The 18,446-nt window shown below is 45.4% G+C and overlaps 1 protein-coding gene across 3 annotated transcripts in view; it reads right to left on the bottom strand.

Moving 5' to 3' along the window:
• Positions 1-18,446, bottom strand: part of LOC115312031 (uridine 5'-monophosphate synthase) — a 39,262-nt gene that overhangs the window by 10,367 nt on the left and 10,449 nt on the right. Inside the window, exons 1-3 of one of the 3 annotated variants that reach the window (XM_042289374.1) lie at positions 3,449-3,826; positions 1,025-1,123; positions 59-220 (exon numbers count right to left, since the gene is read on the bottom strand). In XM_042289374.1, the coding sequence (XP_042145308.1) occupies positions 59-220; positions 1,025-1,123; positions 3,449-3,580 (393 nt within the window). In that variant the 5' untranslated portion in view covers positions 3,581-3,826. Of the gene's footprint in view, positions 1-58; positions 221-1,024; positions 1,124-3,448; positions 3,827-15,109; positions 15,370-18,446 lie in introns of those variants that run through there. The other 2 variants (XM_042289375.1, XM_042289373.1) reach the window with 2 other exon arrangements.

Here is an 18,446-nt window from a genome sequence, read left to right as displayed (position 1 = left end):
CATCAACGACTAGAGGAACATAAACAGCCCAGAAAGCAAATTTTCAAAGAAAGCTCACCTGTGCTGTCTCAATGATGCTGGATCCGCTGCTGACAATGTCTTCGATGACAATGCACTTTTGTCCCGCCTTGTAGTTGCCCTCAATGATCTGCTTTGTGCCATAGGACTTGGCTTCTTTCCTCCTCATCACCATGGGCAGGCTGGTCTTCATGGACACACACTGCACAGAAAAGGCAGGTTGTTACAAAAAGCTAGAGATGCCTCTTGGTGCCTCAAAGTGGAAGTGGCCATTTTGAAACATGGTGTCAACCTAGGGCGGCAGGATTTTTAGCGCGTTTCGAGTCATGTTAGTGGTTATTGTAGCGGTCTTTAAGGTTCTCGACTTTTACATTTATCAATCATAAATAGCTTACTTCCTGTGGCAAGATAGAGTTGCAGGGCCGTCATCTTTGCTTACTCTCGGCAAAACTGTTCGGTGAGAATTCCACTTGATACGCCGTCAAGATATTATAACTAGTGGGAGACAAAAAAACATTCTTTCGACTGATTTGTGCGTGAATGTATAAATTTGTTTTTCAAGTCTGTCAGATAAAGTGGGCTCACTGAAACATTCAGAAGAACTAAGAAAACATGGGGGCCGTAGGATTCTAAACTTTTAGACTGGTTAGAGGAAGTTTAAAGCAACAACACAAGCAAGATACCTGAATTGGAAAATATAAAATTTTGGCAAAGCACACGACTTTGGCCAATTAAGCATTGAACAGTTAACAAATATTGGACTAAAGGATGGAACGATAAGCAAACATTGCTGACTGGGAAGGACAGTAGCCTTTGGTTGACCTGCAGTCACGTTTTGCAGGACAAAAAAATCTGAAACTAACTTTTTTTTAAACTTTCTTTGATTGCACACCAAAAGTTAGCCCAATCCATATATTATGTTTCACTTTTAGCTGGTTATTTCGTGGGATATTACGGTATACAAGAAACAAACATCTAAAAACCACAAATATGCAAACCTGCTCACCGTTGCAATGGGGAGGGCAGTGTAGGGGACACCACAGATCAGGTCAGAGTCTATCTTGTCTTTTTGCATAGTGTATGCCACCAATGAAGCAATGTCGTGCTGCAACAGAAATCAGGCTTTAAAGGGGTCATGAAACGCTTTTCCAACTTTTTCCTGTTTCGCTTTCCTCCTCAACTCATAAATCGCGCATTCCACCAAACAGTTAAAGAAGACGAAAAGAAGGGAGGCCCCTCTCGCTCGGAACCTGGTTTGTGTAATCCCCGGACACATCCATTCTCCCCCTAGAAGATTAGCCCGTCGCTCAAAACTCAGACAAAAGTTTCTTTCCCTAGCCCGTTCAACCCTAAGCTGACAGTGCTGTGGGAGCTACGTGCACCTTGGGCTAGCCACACTTTTGCCACGTAAGCGTGGCAAATGTGGCTGCAGAGAATGAAGTCAGGTGATGAAACGGAGGTAGCCGATTGGTCCGGCAAGCGCGTAGCTTCCACCACAATGTCAGCTTAGGGGTGAAGGGAATAAGTGAGGTCCAGTTGCGTGTGACGTCAGTTTGGACCCGATGACACGTTTTTGGGACCGCGGATGTATCCCAGTGAAAAAGCAGAGCGGTTACGAAGGGGAGGAGGAACGAAATAGTCCGCTGTGTTTTCAAAATTTCGCACTGAATGTCAGGCTTTTGACTTTCTACCTTTTTTCTTTTGGCCCACTGAACGATGTTCTATTAGTAAAATCCCAATCTAAAATGATCTATCCCAACCCAAAAATCGTTTCATGGGCCCTTTAAGACGCCCGACGGCTCAACATGAAAACTCCATACCAATAGAAAACACCAGGTCAGCTGGATTGGTCATGAGGTCCTGTATAAAAACAGTGTGTGCACACACATAGCACTAGCGTAGAAAGTAGAATTTGGTGTTGTGGTGCTAACCCGTGTGATAGTAAATTGGTTTCAGAACCAACACTGTAGCTCCCTGCTCTATGAATGCCGTGCTGGAGAACACTGTCGTCCATATACAATCTGTAAACACGGCCCACAATAACGATAGTCATACAGCTTCTGACAGTGCAGCTTCGGTATTAGCTGTTTATATGTTAGCCGTACACCTTCTAAAAGCGCAGCTTCGCTATTAGATGTTTTATGTTAGCCATTCAATCATGCAAAACATAACGCTGGCTGTAGGTGAAGGTCTGGAGGTCATATCATCACATGTATGACAATGACGTACCAGCGACCACGGAAATGGCAGTTTTAGGCTGCAGACGACGTTACGAAATCAACTCAGTTATAGAACAACCCAGAGATGCTGCTTCCACACAAACAGTTACCCCTCCCTCCCTCCTCCTCCTCTCCCCTCTCTCTCTCTCTCCCCCTCCCCCCCCCCCCCCCCCCCCGTTCGCCTCCCATCGTTCATGGAATGCACACATACTGAAGCACATTTAGATGTCATTTCACCATACTTTATATAGTACACAGTTTTGAAACACAGCCTGCCACCCGTCGTTCGAAGCACCCTCTAGAGTCTAAATGGCGCTTCGAACGATGGGTGGCGGGCTTGAAGGGGAGAGTGGAGGTAGCTCCCTTTGCGGGAGTTCCATAAAAAAACTTATATATTAAGTGTGGAAGCTGTGTGACGTCACACACATGGCACTGACGTCACAACGACCACAGCAATGGCGATTTTAGGCTGCAGAGGACGTTTCTTCAATAATGCGAGCTTCATGAAAATCGATTCCTCCCCATCAATCAAGCAGAAAAATATGACCCGCGTTACAACCATTGCACGTGAAAAACTGTCGAACCACGGTGAACTGCACACTCAAACTGTAAAGCCTCCCGACTCCGTTTTAATAAATATAAAACAGGAAAAGTAATGATACATGTACTGTAATAAAAATCGAATGATATATACAGGGTGTCACAAAAGAAAATTTACACGGTCTTTTTTACCGCAAAAAAAAACTAGGCATCGCCGAACGCTCATTCTCCGCCCAAAGGTAGCGCTAGAGGTCACATCCAGATGCCAAAGTTTCAGCCCGATCCGATTACTTTATCAAAAGTTATAAGTGATTTTCTGAAAATTTCAATGAGAAAATGGCGGCCGACGGAGTTTTCAAACACATGGGGCTCTATGGCACCAGAAACCGAAAACAGGCAAAAATGGGCTCCATTTTCCCATTGAACTTTTCAGAAAATCACTTATAACTTTTGATTAAGTTATCGGATCGGGCTGAAACTTTGGCATCTGGTTGTGACCTCTAGCTCTACCTTTGGGCGGAGAAGGAGCGTCCGGCGATGCCTAGTTTATTTTTGCGGTAAAAAAGACCGTGTAAATTTTCTTTTGTGACACCCTGTATATAAAAAAAATGGCTTCAACAGGTGCGCAGTTGGATGTTAGGTACCGGTACGAGAAACAAACGTTGGCTTACCAGGAGGTCGGGGTGGCTGACACACATACGGAGGTCCACGTAGATGGGAGAAGTGATGCCGCTTTTCAGCGTGAACGCGCCGAACTTGATGCCACCGGCGTCAACAAGTTCGCAGATGAGATCTTTTGCCATGGCGCGGGTCCACGTGCGTCAAACACGCGCGAAAACGGCACGTAAACCGCTTGAGGGTTGCACTTGGGAAGAGCCACTGAGGTAGGATATACTCTATTACAACAGGATAAAACGTTTACAGGCCAGGAAACAGGACAGCGAAAGAAATGTGCCGAAAAAGCGACGACGCAGACACTTTGCCCTTCGTCGACTTCGCCGTCGGTCCGGTCAGGTCCGGTGTCCGGTCTTCAAATGATGACACGTGATGGGATCTTCTACGAGGAGATAGATGTACAAGAAGCGTCTTCAGTTTACTAATACGGCGATTTTTGCGCAACCTAACGTCTGTTACCTTACAAAAAAATATATTTCAGTAAGCTTTTCATCATTCTTATGTTTTTATTTTAGATTTAAATTGTTCATTTACAGCTTAAATTTTAGTTAATTGCTTTTAACCAACGTTTAATAGTTGATGACTGGCGCCTCAAGAAGGAAAGCTGGGAAAGCTACAGCTGGATGTACGCGCGGTGCGCGCCATTTTCAATCGCGAGTTTGAGAGGTAGACAGTCATCTCTTATTTTCCGCTTCTACCAGGTAGGAAAAAAACGATCCGATGGTCGACAGACTGGACGGAAATGAAGGTAATGAAGACATAAACGCTTCTACCAACTGTGGTAACCAAAAAACACCAATTTGTGGTGAGGAGCAAGTGATATGAACTGAATATCTAAGCTCTATCTGGTTCTACTTAAAGCCCCTTGATAAAAGCGTTTTTGACAAGTACCGCCAACCTTGTTGTGGAAGCGCGCGAGACACGTGCCATGCGCGGGTGCTCCGCCGCCATTCGCTTCCAAGGCCCGCTCATTTCAGTGCTGCGCCGCCATTTGCTTCCAAGGGCCGCTCGAGACATGGGCCTCGTGCACTCGCGCATTTGACGCTACTTGCAAGACAAACGCAAACACATTGAGGGGCTTTAGTTCTACTCACCCTCGTTTTTCAGTAGTGACGTGATCGGCTTCAGCCGAAACTTTAACCGGCAGGGGTGGAACGGCTGCGCCATTTGCGCCATTTTGCGCCAGACGCATGTGTCTGCGCCAACCTGCGCCATGTTGCAGAAACTGCGCCACAGCCAATACCTCGCGCCATTATGCGCCAAATCGCAAAACGTGCGCCAAAAAACTTTGTTTTGTCTTGGTGTCGGTTTTATTGACTTGATCGGCAACAATGAGCCCGTTTAGCCTGGTCGGCCTTGTAATCCTTTGTTCTGTTTATTCTCCCTGCGTATCCCGAGTCGGAAGCGCGCGAAAAAACTCTTATTCTAAGCGCTACACCACCTGCGACTGGATTGTTATTCTTCAATCATCAGCGGTTAAGCAAGTCGGCTAAGATGAGGTCGAGTCGTTAAACGTCAGATTGCTTGAGGCTCTGCGGCCCGGGATCCGGACGTCAGCCAGTTGAAAACAAATGAGCAAAAGATTCCTTTTAGTACTTCATCGTTCGAAGTTGGAACCGCATTCTCGCAAGATAAATCGTGATTTGATAGAACTGAAACGCGGTTTGATCCGAAACCTTGCCGGCCAGCAGCTCTTACGCGAGTGGTAGATCTACTCGGCGTACATCAGCCTTGCTCCTGCTTATCGCTTCAGATACGATAACTTCGTTAATCGTAGTCTGCTGCTTCGATATCGAGTTGCACAATAGGATAAACTAGGGTGCCTTCATGTGCGCTTGGACATTGAGGCACCCTAGGATAAACTCGAAATTTGTTGCCCTGTTCCTCCGTGCAACTGCACGTCCGTTGCTTACGCACATCACGTGGTTCGCACATATAATTACTATGTCGAGCACGCGTGGGTTGTGCAATAAGCAGTGCTGGTTTGCATTTTCAGCAGCTGAAAGCCACTCAGAAAATATCAAGGACGCTATCTTCAGAAACATAGGGTACTTGCTTTTTGATTCTCATTAACGCTCACAAAGTCTCAAGTTTTCGCATCTGTTACACTGTTATCCCATCTACCTAGGTCCCTAACCACTCATGTTCGTCTTTGCTGCTAAGCACGATTGAAATTGCTCCCGTGGTTGTCTAAGACACAAGCTGAAGTGCAATGAGAACTGATCTGAGCTGCTCCTAGCCTGCTCCAGAACGTAGTTTTAGCTGCTCCCAACCTGCTCCAAAACAGCTGTCTCAGCTGCTCCCGTGGCTGCTCCCAAGTACATTTCATGAGTTCCACCCCTGACCGGGAACCGGTCAGGTTTTCTCACTTTGTTCCTCCGTTCGTTTATTTGTCTTTCAGACTCAACCTTGTCGCTTCAGAGGCCTAGTGCAGGCAGTTCCCGAAATTTTCGGGTAGGTGTGCTTTTGTAACCGACATGCTGTACGTATGCCATTATATCGATTGTGATTAAACGTTATTAACCTTCCAGAAACCAGATGTACGTCCTGATGACGTTCAAGGATTCAGACAACGTCGAACGTGCTGCTCCGGTTATCATCGTAGATGACACGGTACTCTGTCAACAAACAAACAAAACAAAAAAACTGGGATACGGTCGAGAAAATGAAATCCGATTTTTCGGCCTGCGTAGACACAGCATATGCGCTGATAAAAAACTGAGAATCAGATGCTAGTGGTGGTGGCGGAATCTTGTATCTTTTGATTCAGGTAATGTCACAATCCCAAACTTGAGCACACTGCCGCTAGAGTCACGTTTTCTTACAGTTTCAGCTTGCTGCGATCATATTTTATTTAGAGTAGAGCTATACGCACGAGCTCGTGCACCTTGGTCGGAAATGGCTATACGCACATCGCAAAACTCGTATAAAATGAATGGTTACAACGAGTTTCCGAAGCAGCAGCGTAGCTTAGTGGAAAGGTGTCTGCTTTATATGCAGCGGACCCCAGTTCAATCCACAGAGTGGGCTTACTTGTTTTGTTTTGGCGATATTTACGACATTTCTTTTTTACAATTAACACTGAAAAAAAATAGTGTTGCCGGCGAAACTTTCTCTGAACTAAATGGTATAAGCCGCCTGCTTTGCCCAGGAGGCGCTGTGAAAAAACCGGCTGGCAGCGCCCCCTACTATTTGTTCAGCGGTATTGGGTAGTACAAACTTACAAACTTATGCATCTGAATTTGTCCCGCGTGAAAACGTTAGCCTGCGGTATGGATTCCTTCCTAGCAATTGTCTTGCGGCTCGGAATCGAGTCAATTTCTAACGTGGAAAGCTTCTTTTGTTCCTCAACACTTCCCAAAGAGAATAAACTCAGCGGTGCAAGTTACGTCTACGCTATACAAAAAGCCAGAAATTTGGTGTCGGCGTGCTGTCACTCGCAAAAACAGCGAGCTTATGATGTCAAGCTTGAGGTGAGCATTACGAGATACGTGAACGCGCCTTGTAAGCAAAAGCTCCTGAACTGCAGTCCCGTACAGTCAACGCTATCAGCTGATGACCAACCTCGAAAATGCGCAAAAGCAGACGCAAGCGATCGAGCGTCAACCGGCCGTCTGTTGGCCGAGCACATCACACTTACTACTACTACTACTAATAATAATAATATTAAGAACAATAATAATGGTAATAATCTTTATTTGAAGAGAAGTTTTACCCAAGCGGCTTGCTCGGCTAGAACAGAAAGGCGAAACCCCGTACGGTTGTACGTCTGCCAGCCAACCATCCAGGGCAGGAGGAAAACAGGACTGTAAGCTGTCTCTCGAGCTCTTGCAGCTTTTCTTGCACATCTGCGATGTAAGCTTCACGTTGGTGCACATGCATGCTCTATGTAGTTTAATCGGATCGGTCGGACTGTATAGCGTGTTCCTGTTCGTAAAAATCGCATGACGCACGTTTCGATGCATGCCATGGCCGCTTGATCGAGTGGCCGTGCCTTAGCAGAACAACCTGGAGGGCGAAAAAAACAATTGTCTCGCTTACTCAGTTCTCTGGGCGGCTAGTATCGTTCCCTCCGCTCGACTTTGCACAATTTCGATGGGAATCTGTAGAAGTTCACTCCAGGGTTCTTCCCCCTCTTGACAGTTGATGACGCAACAGTACTGTCGACGGCAACGTTTTACGCATCAAGGTCGCACTGCTGGCTCCCGGTTTCGACGTGCTTGGAAAAAGGAAAAATTACTAGCTTGCGGCGAGCTCGGGTCCCTGGGGTAACGTTATGCGGTGACGACTATGAATGACATATTTTGAGTCGTGACCACACAAACGCACAAATAACAGCAGCGTCCAGAGGTAAACAGCCACCTGAACAGGTTTGTTATTGTGCGGGGCCGTGGGACTTGTATTACTCAGACACTCTATTGCCCGCCACCGGAGGGCGCCACGATGCGTTCAAAGCTAGATGGCTAGCTGGCGTAAGCTACTGCCCGATCCAAAGGGCTCAGACAGATTCATCCATCCATCCAGCTTCAGCGCAGGAGGCCTTTGGGGCTCCCTTTCCGGAGGTGCAATGGGGGACAGCGTGGCTTGGGTTGCCAACTGGATGCCGTGCAGTGGCTTTAACGGGGGGGGACCAAGTGGGTTAGTAGCTTTGTAATGAGCAGCCGCAGACTGTCACCGCAGACTGTCACCGCAAGGAGCCGCGAATAATACCCTGGCGGTGGTCGTGAGAAACAAAATTATTAAGTGCATTGGAGTAACTCTCGGCGACTGAAAATGAGGTGCACGTTAGTATGTTTCAATCAAGCTCATGCAAAATCATCGGGGAAGATATGCAAATGTATAGAAGATACAAAAAGCATGCACGATCGGCAGAACACGTTGACTTAATCCGCACACCAGGTGCCGAGGGCAGGGAATCTGCTGTCCAAGCAAAACAGAGTTTGAGCGGCACATTTATTTCTTGCATATTCTTGCATGATCATAATCGAAACATCATGTGCACCATATTTTGAAGACATGAAGAGTTACTTCATTTAACTCCTACGCACTTACCAAAACTGTTTCTCGCTACCACTGCTAGGGGATTATTGTTGGCTCCTGGTTGGCCACGAGAACATGTCAAACCCTCCATCTGCGTCTGGTGCACGCCCTGCCTCTGCCCGCTCCTCCCATTGACCAAACTCTCCCTATACACAACTCTGGATAGACCGCGCTCGTAAATTGTGTACGGCAGCACACAACAAGTGTAGGAGGCGTAGGTACGATGCCTGGAACGAATCTACGACTGGTATGTTTACCGCGTCCAAGAAAATGGTCCCTCGATTTCCGCCTGATGACGTTGTAGAAACGTCGCACCATCGCCAGCGATGATCCTGGTAGTGTCGCGGCGGCGGTGGACGCGACAGATGCTCAACAGTCCACGGAGGCTTCGGCAACCGGGAGTCGGGATGCTGCGACGACGGCGACGCTCTCATTTGTTCATAATTTTAGCACCAAACGCCGGCACCCAGGACGCCATTCGTTGCCACTTAAAGACCGCTTTCGACGCACATGAGGAACGGGATGCCAGATGCACCAGTCCGAGACACGTTTCAGGCACAGTAAAGTAGGCAAGTTAAACAAGTCTATGCAGAGAGCAAGTCGTCTGCTTCTTAAGCAGGGGTTGCGGCAACGTCAGAACCATGCCGAGTTCCGATTGGCTTTGATTGGAAAGACAGTGGGTAGACCCATAAGGTCTTGGCCTTCTGACATCATCGCAACCCTTGTGCAAGAAGCAGACGAACTAGCGCTCCGCATTACAACGCCACTTTCGATCTGGATTCCCGACCAGGCTTGGGGGCAAGTGGCCCTTTCCCGGGGGACCCTGCAACGGCTTGGCCTACGGCGCTCCAAGCGCCTGGCATTGCTGCGTCGTCGCGTAGGGTTTGTGATGGCTGGCCGACTTCAGGGTAGCACGAATGTTGTCTTATGTTCTGCGTTATCAAACTGGAAACCCCACCTTTCGGCATCAATAACAGAAAATATTGACCGGGCATTCCACTCCCTTGAACTCTCCACCCTTGGCTTTCAAATTATATTGGCATTTCCTTTATTTCATACTAAAGGCATCTAGCGATGCATTACACGAGGGTGAAAGGAAGTGGGGAAAAGTCCCAAAATATCTTCAGAAGACTGGTATTATATACGTTTTCTCCATATAAGCAGCTCTGCTAAAGAACACATCTATCTTTATTTTTATTGCATAATTGAGCTACCAGCACACAAAATGCTCTTTGGTATTCAGGCAGGTCGTAGAAAAATGTATTCACACCAGCGTCGGCAAAATCGGTTTTGTACTGCGGGTTGGTAATCGGCAAATGGTAACTGGTATTGTCACGATCCACTCTTGCCACCAAAACAGATATGTGTGGCACGACGACCATAGGAAGAAAACTGTGCTCATAAACAACGCATTTCGTAGCCTTCACCCGTACCGTGCCAAAAGTAACCGAACGGGATGAATTGGCCAAATCGCAGTAGGGCCGATCTCTAAATGTAGGCCAATCCCAGGTTTCAAGCCAACTCCTGGGGCGGGTGCGTGGCCGTGTGTCATGGCGACCAGGTCCGCAAGCTCTTGAGTCTTCCGGAGTCGCTATGGACGCCCTTGCTTCGACGGGTCTTTCGGTCGGGATTACCGTGCCAGTTTGCGTCCAAGAAGGCAAGTTGTCCACCATGAATTCCAGATATTTTGTTTTTCTAAGTCACTTCAAAAGTCTACGACACGTTTCCGAGCGCCCTGCAAGGCTTAAAATGATTTGTATTAAAAAAAAAATACATTTAAGGTGGTGCATTAAGTTTTCACAAAGGATCTCAAAAAAGCTTTTGTTTTTACTTTATGTTTTCTTGAATTAAACAGCGCAAAAAAGTTACGTAAGGAAGAGACAACAGGAAGGATAGAGCGCTGACTCACAACTGAGGTTTTAATAATGATGTAGTGAAAGAGAAGGAAGGTGTCAAGTGCTGTAATATTATTAAATTAAAGAAGGTTACAATTATTAACCTCTTTCTAAGGGCCAAATTAACGGAATGACAATATCCATTTCTAAGTAACCCAAGTGAATATATCTACGTACAATTATTCAGAAGTGAACTACAAAGTTGTCGGTGACCCAACGGTTACTGGTTGTCACAGCCAGAAAAAAGAAGAAGAATCACGATGTCGACGGTGATCCCAAGGGCGTTGGCTTCCACAGAAATGAAAATTGAGAAGGAAAAAGAAGAAGAAAACAGAAATAAAAATAATTTAGGGACTAAAATTCAAAAATTGGAGCTCTTTCGCCGTCAGAGCAATCGAAGGTGTACTTATGCAGGCTAGGCCCTTATTCGCGATCTTACACGCCTCGTACTTTATGTTGTGCCATCTGTAAAGAACAGTGTAAACCAGACTTTTTTTTTTTTTCCTCTTTATGCTTGCAACCAAAAAGCAGGATTTTTTAATATTTGTTTTTCTAAATGCCTATATCTAAAGACACCTTTGTGAAATGTTTGCATAATTGCATGCGGTCCATTAATTTATTCGTAGAAATTTTTTATGCCAGAGTAATACTTGGAAAGACCCTGTAAATACGCACAATGGACACTCAACACTCGGACACTTCCAAAAGTTGGACCGTCCAAGTGAGCAACAGCGTGCAAAAGTTGGGGGACACTTCGTCGTGTTGTCCAGACACGTGCAAGTTTACAGCTTCGCGATTGTAATACAAACTCCATCTTTGGGCCGACAGAATCCGGCAGGAACCCTCGCACACTGCCCTGTGCCTAAGCTTCTGTTAGAAGAGGCGCTGGACAAATGGTGCAAACGCCCCGCACTCTTGCGGTGCGTTGGCCTCGCTTGCACCGAGTACCGAACGAGGGGTAAGCTCCGCTATTTTTGGTGCACATGCATTCTTTTTATGCCAAGGTTCTCCATTCACGACAGATTTGGCAATAGTTTGTATACTCCAAACAGCTTTGCTAAAAACCGAGTCAGTCTCACTCCAAAACAAATTTTTTTTTTTTTTTACCTTTCGGAATGATTATAGTGAGGAGCCACATGGATCCTTGCACAATACTAATTGTTTAGAGCTGTTTCAAAAGAGCACGGCACTGCCTTTGTGGAGATGCAACGCAGGTTACGCTAAACACATCCTTTTCTCCCAGCAGTATGCCCACACAAATTAAAAAGAAACAATCTTGGCCAGTCTACAAATATAAAATTCTTGGCCTTTGCTCAGAGCTGCTGGCTGGTATCAATGCCTGTGTGGCAGTATGTAAAATTATAGCTGTAAGCAAGCAGTTTGAACCGACCATATCACTTCTTGTAAAGGACATAAGCAAAGGAAAAAAAAAAAACTGTTTTTAAACAGCCTAGATGGGAAAGGATGTCGTAGAACAAATTTACAACGAAAAAAACAAAAAAACTTTGAGCTATTTACGGCACAAAACAAATTTGCAGCTGGCACAAGAGCCTGTGAGAAAGTGCTTGCACTCTTTCAGGTGCTTCCTACGGTCTTATTAATTTTTGTTTAAAGTTCAACAAAAAATCTAAGATTAATAAGCAACTTTTAGAGCCTACACAAAGCTTCCAAAAGACCGCAAGCACCACGTGATAGACCTGTGCGCCGGTCAGAAATCGCGCCGGAGTATTTCCTTTTGGCGATTCCGGCGTACTTCTGGCGGCGGCAGCGCACAGGTTTAGCGGCGGCTTTTGCGGCCGCCAACTACAACTTTGTTTTGCACCGTAGATAAGTCCTTTAAAAAAACATAGTGTTTGAACAAGGCCATTCTTGCAGGATACTGACGCGCATGCGCCGCTGTGCCTCTCCCCTTGATGGCAAAATATGGCGAGCGAAAATTGCTCGCCAAAAGCTGAAAAATAGACTATTGTAGTTAGTTGCATATCATACTGTATCATGCGAAAGGGTTGTTGTGGAAAGCTTTTTGTAGTGAACACGGCCACACAAGGCAAAAAAACCTCCAACTCACAACGGTCAAAGAAAACAAAAAAACAAAAAAAAACAATGTAAGGTTTTATTTTTGTGTAGGAGCATGTTAAAGTAAATATCGACAGGAAACAATAAGCCGAAAAATATTTACTGTTTTTTTTTCTTTCCTTTTGATGCATTGCGGTCTGGTGCAGTGGATCTTTGTTTTCAACTTAGATACATTTAATAAAATATTTACCATTACAATTAAACAAAGATATATCACTGTGAGTGAAACGTATCTTAGTTTAATTGCCGGGTACAATTTTCAGGTGTATAATACGCTTTGGGACAGCACAGGATTTCGGGGTGTGCGCGTTGGTGAATTTCCCTTAATACTTATCTGTTGAGTCGTGAAAATACTGTCCTCCTCTTACTCCCCTCCCGTCCCCCCTTCCGCCCCCCCCCCCCCCCCCCCCCCCCCCCGGGTCAGGGTGTCCCGCATTCCACCGGCCGGAAGGTGGTCACCCAAGTTTCCCTTTCTGTATACAAACACCTGAGAGGTGGTGTTTTCTACTTAATCTGAAAAAGTATTTTGTTTTCTTTTGTCCTTTTTTTTTTTTTTTAGATTCAAGGGGGGTGTCCAGGAAAACTAGGGGGGGTCTCAACCACCCCCTAAAGGGGGAGGGGGGGGGGGTCTAGGGAAATACCTCGGCGAGACGCTGGTACGTCGTTCAACTCGCAGCCAAGTCAATCCAAGAGCAAATCCAAGAGCGAGAGACAGACGTACTTCTCCACGCGGGCCTAAGGAGCGGGAGTTTCCAATGTGAAGCGGTAATGACCCCGACTACATTACGTGCTGTGTCGTAAATATTGCAAAAGTTTTGTTTTTTCGCGGAAAATTTGTTTTCTGACATGCTTGTCCCAATTTTGCTGTTTAAAAAAAAAAACATTTTTTTTTTCTTTGCAGCTATTCTTTAATTACTCTCTTGGGAAGCTGGCTTAAAATCGTCATGTGGTAGTCACCGGGATGTTTTATAGAATTGCGTTATATTCGAATAGTAGTTTCGAAGAATACGTAATTCAATATTCGCTTCGAGGTGAACTGCGATATTCGTACTTTTCGAAGTGTTGATCGCCGCGGGTTAGCGCCGTTGAGTGCGCTTCTCGCCAAACACCTGTGCACTGCGGCGAAGCAATACCCGCACAGCTCGCGTGCTCCACGGGTATAGCTTCCCCACGGTGCACCACTGCTCGGCGAGAAGCGCACTCAACGGGGCGGGGCTAACGCGCCGATTATGCAAATATGTTATACACGGGGACAACTTTTTCTGGCCTTTCCGAAGAAGCGAAGACCGTGCGAGCACAGCTGTGATCGGCGCTCTATGTGCGGGAGCGCACAGGTACCCATAGCTTCGGTCTCGTTGCCAAGAAAAGTCGCCTCCAGGTATACCAATATTTACAAGTCCCCAGCCGAGCGTGGGATCTCCTCAGCCCAGCATTTTCGTCGCGTCATGATGCGAGCAAATCACGCGCCATACGCAAGAAACACTAAAAATGGTACCGGCCAAAAACCTTTTTTTAAAACATTTTTTTTTCTTGAAGATTTGATTTAGAATTAAAAATACTTGCATAGAGCACAGATTTATGAATCCCCTCGAGTAGGATAGCTGTGACAAGTCTGTCGTTTACAAGCCACAGTTCATAAATATACTTGAAAGTATAAAAAAGCGAGGACGGGAACAGGACATCTTTCATAAATATACCTAGTTATCTTAAGAATAATGACTTCGAAGTGGCCAAGATAAAGGTTAGAAACAACCTTCACGAGTTCAGCTGAAGTTTCGTTTAAGCATGGTGCACAGTAGTGAAAGTCTTGTAGAAACTATTCAATGTTTGATTCGAAGATATTCGGCCAAAACCACTACTCGCTTTGACTTTGTTTCAAACCTGAAGTCCTCTATTCGCACATGCCTAATGTTTTCATGTTATCCTTGATAGAGGCAGCGGCTAGCTTGTCTGCCCCTTCACTACCGAGAATTCCTACATGGCTTGGTACCCCGCAGAGTTGAATATCAATTCCAGGTAGGAAAGCACGGTGCACCTTTACACACACTTGTTGTGCAAGCCGGTTCTTTGTCGGTAAGAGAGCAAACCGAGAAAAGGGCACTCTGAGAGTCAGCAAACAATAGCTTTGATCACATGATTCTCTAGATACGATCAAGGGCCATCATTATAGTACCATAAAGCTCAGCAGTAAAAGTACTTGCAATGCTATTGATATGCCTTGCTTTTTTGTAATGTGAAAAAAACTGCAGAACCTACATAGGATGAGGTTTTAGCACCATCGGTATAAAATTGTAGGTAATCATGATATTTCTCCAGCAATGCTACAAACTCCTGCTGAATCACAAGAGGTTAGACAGATTTCTTATGAAATTTTACTGGACTCCTGGAAGGAATGCTCTCGACTCTTGTAATCAAGTTATTCTCGGAGATTGTAAGCTGCAGGGAAGTTGAAATACATTGAAGCTGAAAGCTTAATGGTCGCACAATGCTCGCCATGTTTTCAAAAAGTCGTAAGAAGCAAGCAACGCCTCAGCAGCACCCAAAACAAAGCGAGACAAAATCGACACTAACCAAACGATTGTTGTATATGCACAAGCAACGCCTCAGCAGCACCCAAAACAAAGTGAGACAAAACTGACACTAACCAAACGATTGTATACGATTTTATAGAAACAAAACCAAGCAAAATGCAACAGTGGTTCCAGAGGCGGACTGTTACGTGGCGACAGACGCCATGTAAGCGTCGTAGCCCGCCTTCTGGTATTCTTGAGCAGCCGCCGCAGGGTCCTCGCTCTTGGTGATGCCCCTCCCCACAATGATGACGTCGGCGCCACGCTCGCTGACCGCGGTGGACGGAGAGCAGTACTGCTGACCGAGCGCGTCTCCGGCCGTGCCCATCTGGACGCCTGCGTCGCAACGGAGACAATGACGGTTAGCACCGATTGTCGGACGAGTCGGTGCAGAATTTTAGGAATATGTGGTGGCGCTCGAAGACACGAACAAAAGGAGAGCAGTGCACCACTACTGCACGGTGGCGTCAAGTTTTCTTCCTTTTGTCCTTGTCTCCGAGCGCTACAACATATTCTAAGATACGACGATAAGTCTGAATATCCGCGTCACAAGGGCAGGTACGATTGTTGGTGGGGTTGCCGCAAACTTTTATCGACTCGTTTGCCGAACCTCCAAACTTCTGGCGGACGCGATGACGAAGGATTGCATTGTGGATAGGATGGAGGCAGCTTAACCTTCTGTATCGGGCAATCGCAGAATAAGAAATTGGAACTGGCAAAGAAAAAACACTGGTCAAGAAGGAATGAATTATGATGGCTGAACTGAATTATGATTGCGAACTAAATCTGAATCTAGCCAGAAACGAAGAAAAAAGAAATCTCTCTTTACAGTTCTTTTATATCCTTTTATTAGTCATCTAAAATTGTTTGTGCTTTCTACTGCTTTGAGTACGGAGGCAGTATTGCAATGACTATCGGTCGTCAGCAAAGTTGTCGAGAAATTCAACACATTCGACGGCGTTCTTCCAAGAACCAGAAGCTCAAATTCTTGAACAGTGTCGACCGACTTCTACGGCGCATGCGCCCAATATATCGTAATACCCTGAGATAGCCCACCTAAAATAGAAAGCAAGTTGGAAGAAATTATGCAATAGGCTAACTTTCAGTGAGCGATAGAAAAAATGCTAGTTTTAGATTTTGTTATTTGCGAAACTTGTTATCGCTCGAAGGGGCTGACAGACCAAAGACTGTCCTTCCCCCCAGTCATCAATGTTTGCTTCTCTCTTGCTGTGGCTAAGTAACACCATTTCTGTCAAGGTCACTATTGGCTAGTGCCCTGCAATCACTAGAACTGGGCTATCTTTCTATGCTTTTTTGAAAAATAGCAAATCATGCCGAAAATAGGTGTGGGCTATTTTTCGGGGGTGGGGTGGGGCGCATATCTCGGAATGTTACAGTACATGTATTTTTCTTTCACTTTGCAATGAAAGTTTGAAAAAGATGAACCAGGTCAGACTTGGACTTCAGCAGATCTGCGACGTCCATAGTTGTCGGTGGAACAATTGTCACAAGGCAAGAGTCGATCGTTTGGACGCCATATTTAAATCAAGCTTAAACGAGGCAGTGATGAAAGTGGCAGTTGGCCTTTTGTAGCAGGCAAAATATTGATTTAGAGCAGCCACTGACTTTTTTTGAGCACATGCCAACATCTGTTAGCACATCACTTAAAAATGAATAAGTGATTGCATCGCTAAATGCCTTCATCTTTGATAATAATTGAGGGTTCCTCTTTGACACTAAAGCATATTACTTAACTTTTGTCCCAAGAATAGATCGGGCACAAAAGGAACACAGAGCCTTTTTTTCGAAATAAGGCTGAGGTCGGAGTAGGTTTCATTTACAATGGGTATTACAAAAACAATGTTCAAAAAGAATCATAGTGGAACGCTTCAGTTGTGATAAAGATTCTCTACCCCTGTCTCCTTTACATTTGGTAGTTTACTTAGCCTACAAATATAACTTCCGTAAAATGCCAGCCAAACCCAGCCTGGGTTTGGCTGGCAGACCTGCGTTTCTCTACTTTTCTCGACACAGCTCTCTAAAGCTAGAAGTCAATGTATAACCAAGACCAAAAATGGTAGACCTGTAATAGTACCAAACATAATTTCCGAGCTTGTCATGATGCTAACCCAGGCACTCCCCCAAGTCAGCCGCCGCTCTTAGCACTCCGGTGATTAGCGGTGAAGCTCGACGTGTGGTCCCGTGACTTGCGCTTTTAGTATGCGTTTTCGTGGTTGTAAGTGCCCGAGCTTTCTAACTGTGCTGGAATGAAATATGTGAAGTGGAGATGCTGCAAAAAACGTCTATAATATACGGAACACCCGTGACTAGGAACAAAAAAATTGTGCTTGTGTGTTCTCCACTTTATGTTCCAAGTCTCGAGCGTTCAAGATGATGAAAGTTCATCAGCTTGCCTTTACCTTCTCAGCTATTAAAACATACATATTTGTACCGTGTTCTTTTCCTCCCACTTCTCCGAACACTGTGGCCAACCAATAATAATGTATCTATTTTTTTTTTCTTTTGCTTTGCCCATCTCGGTGCAAGTGTGGCGCGAGTCTCGGCGGAAATGCAATTGTGGCGCGAGATGTGGCGGACTTCCTTTCGCGACGCAATTTTACGCAGAACTTCCGTCGCCGACGAGGGGACGAATGGGGTCGTTAGAGTCTCCTGTTTCTAAAGCTACAATAATTTTGTAACTAAGGGTTGCATCATTCAGCGCTGCAGACACTACTATACTACAGTTAAAAATTCAGTTATTAGATTAAGGTTTCAACCACATTCAGTCAATGTCAAGATGGCCTCGGAAAATATGGAACAAACTCTCTCCACAAATGACTTCGGGAAATATGGAACATTTCATTTTAATTCTTGGAACTACAGCCTCAAGAAGTATATGTGCAGAATGTCTTGCTGTTTATTTCTTATCAGCAAAGTGACAAAAGATATCAGCGCTGCCACCTCCATGCAGATTGTATGCAATCAAGTCGATGATGATGATTGGGGTTTAATGGCGCAAGAGCGACTTTGGCTATATTGCGCCAGACAAAGTAATCAAGTCGAGGAGGCAGACGATGATGTTGCGTGGAAGCCACCATCGTGGGGAGATGACAGATGGTACCATCTGTGATTTGCAATGTCAAGTGGTCAGCTCATCAACCAGCTAAATAGGCTATGCAAAGGCGGTAAATTTGTTTACGTACGCATAAGAGTATCACAAACATGTTGCAGCAATTGCTTACTAGCTAAAGTTGGTGATAAAAGAACAAAACCGCTTACTTTCCCCCCTGGTAACTTAGTTCTAATCCAATTCAATACCTCTTGACTACAGGCGTCCATCTCACACTTTTTGATAACACGTAAAGCTTATTGCAGGTTAAGAAAAGCAGATCAAGCACCTCCCACAAGGCTCT

This window comes from Ixodes scapularis, unplaced genomic scaffold (genome assembly GCF_016920785.2).
Source record: "Ixodes scapularis isolate PalLabHiFi unplaced genomic scaffold, ASM1692078v2 PGA_scaffold12__126_contigs__length_90152505, whole genome shotgun sequence".
Taxonomy (NCBI): domain Eukaryota; kingdom Metazoa; phylum Arthropoda; class Arachnida; order Ixodida; family Ixodidae; genus Ixodes; species Ixodes scapularis.
The sequence above is the reverse complement of the archived record's forward strand: the minus strand, read 5'-3'. Positions and strand labels throughout refer to the sequence as shown.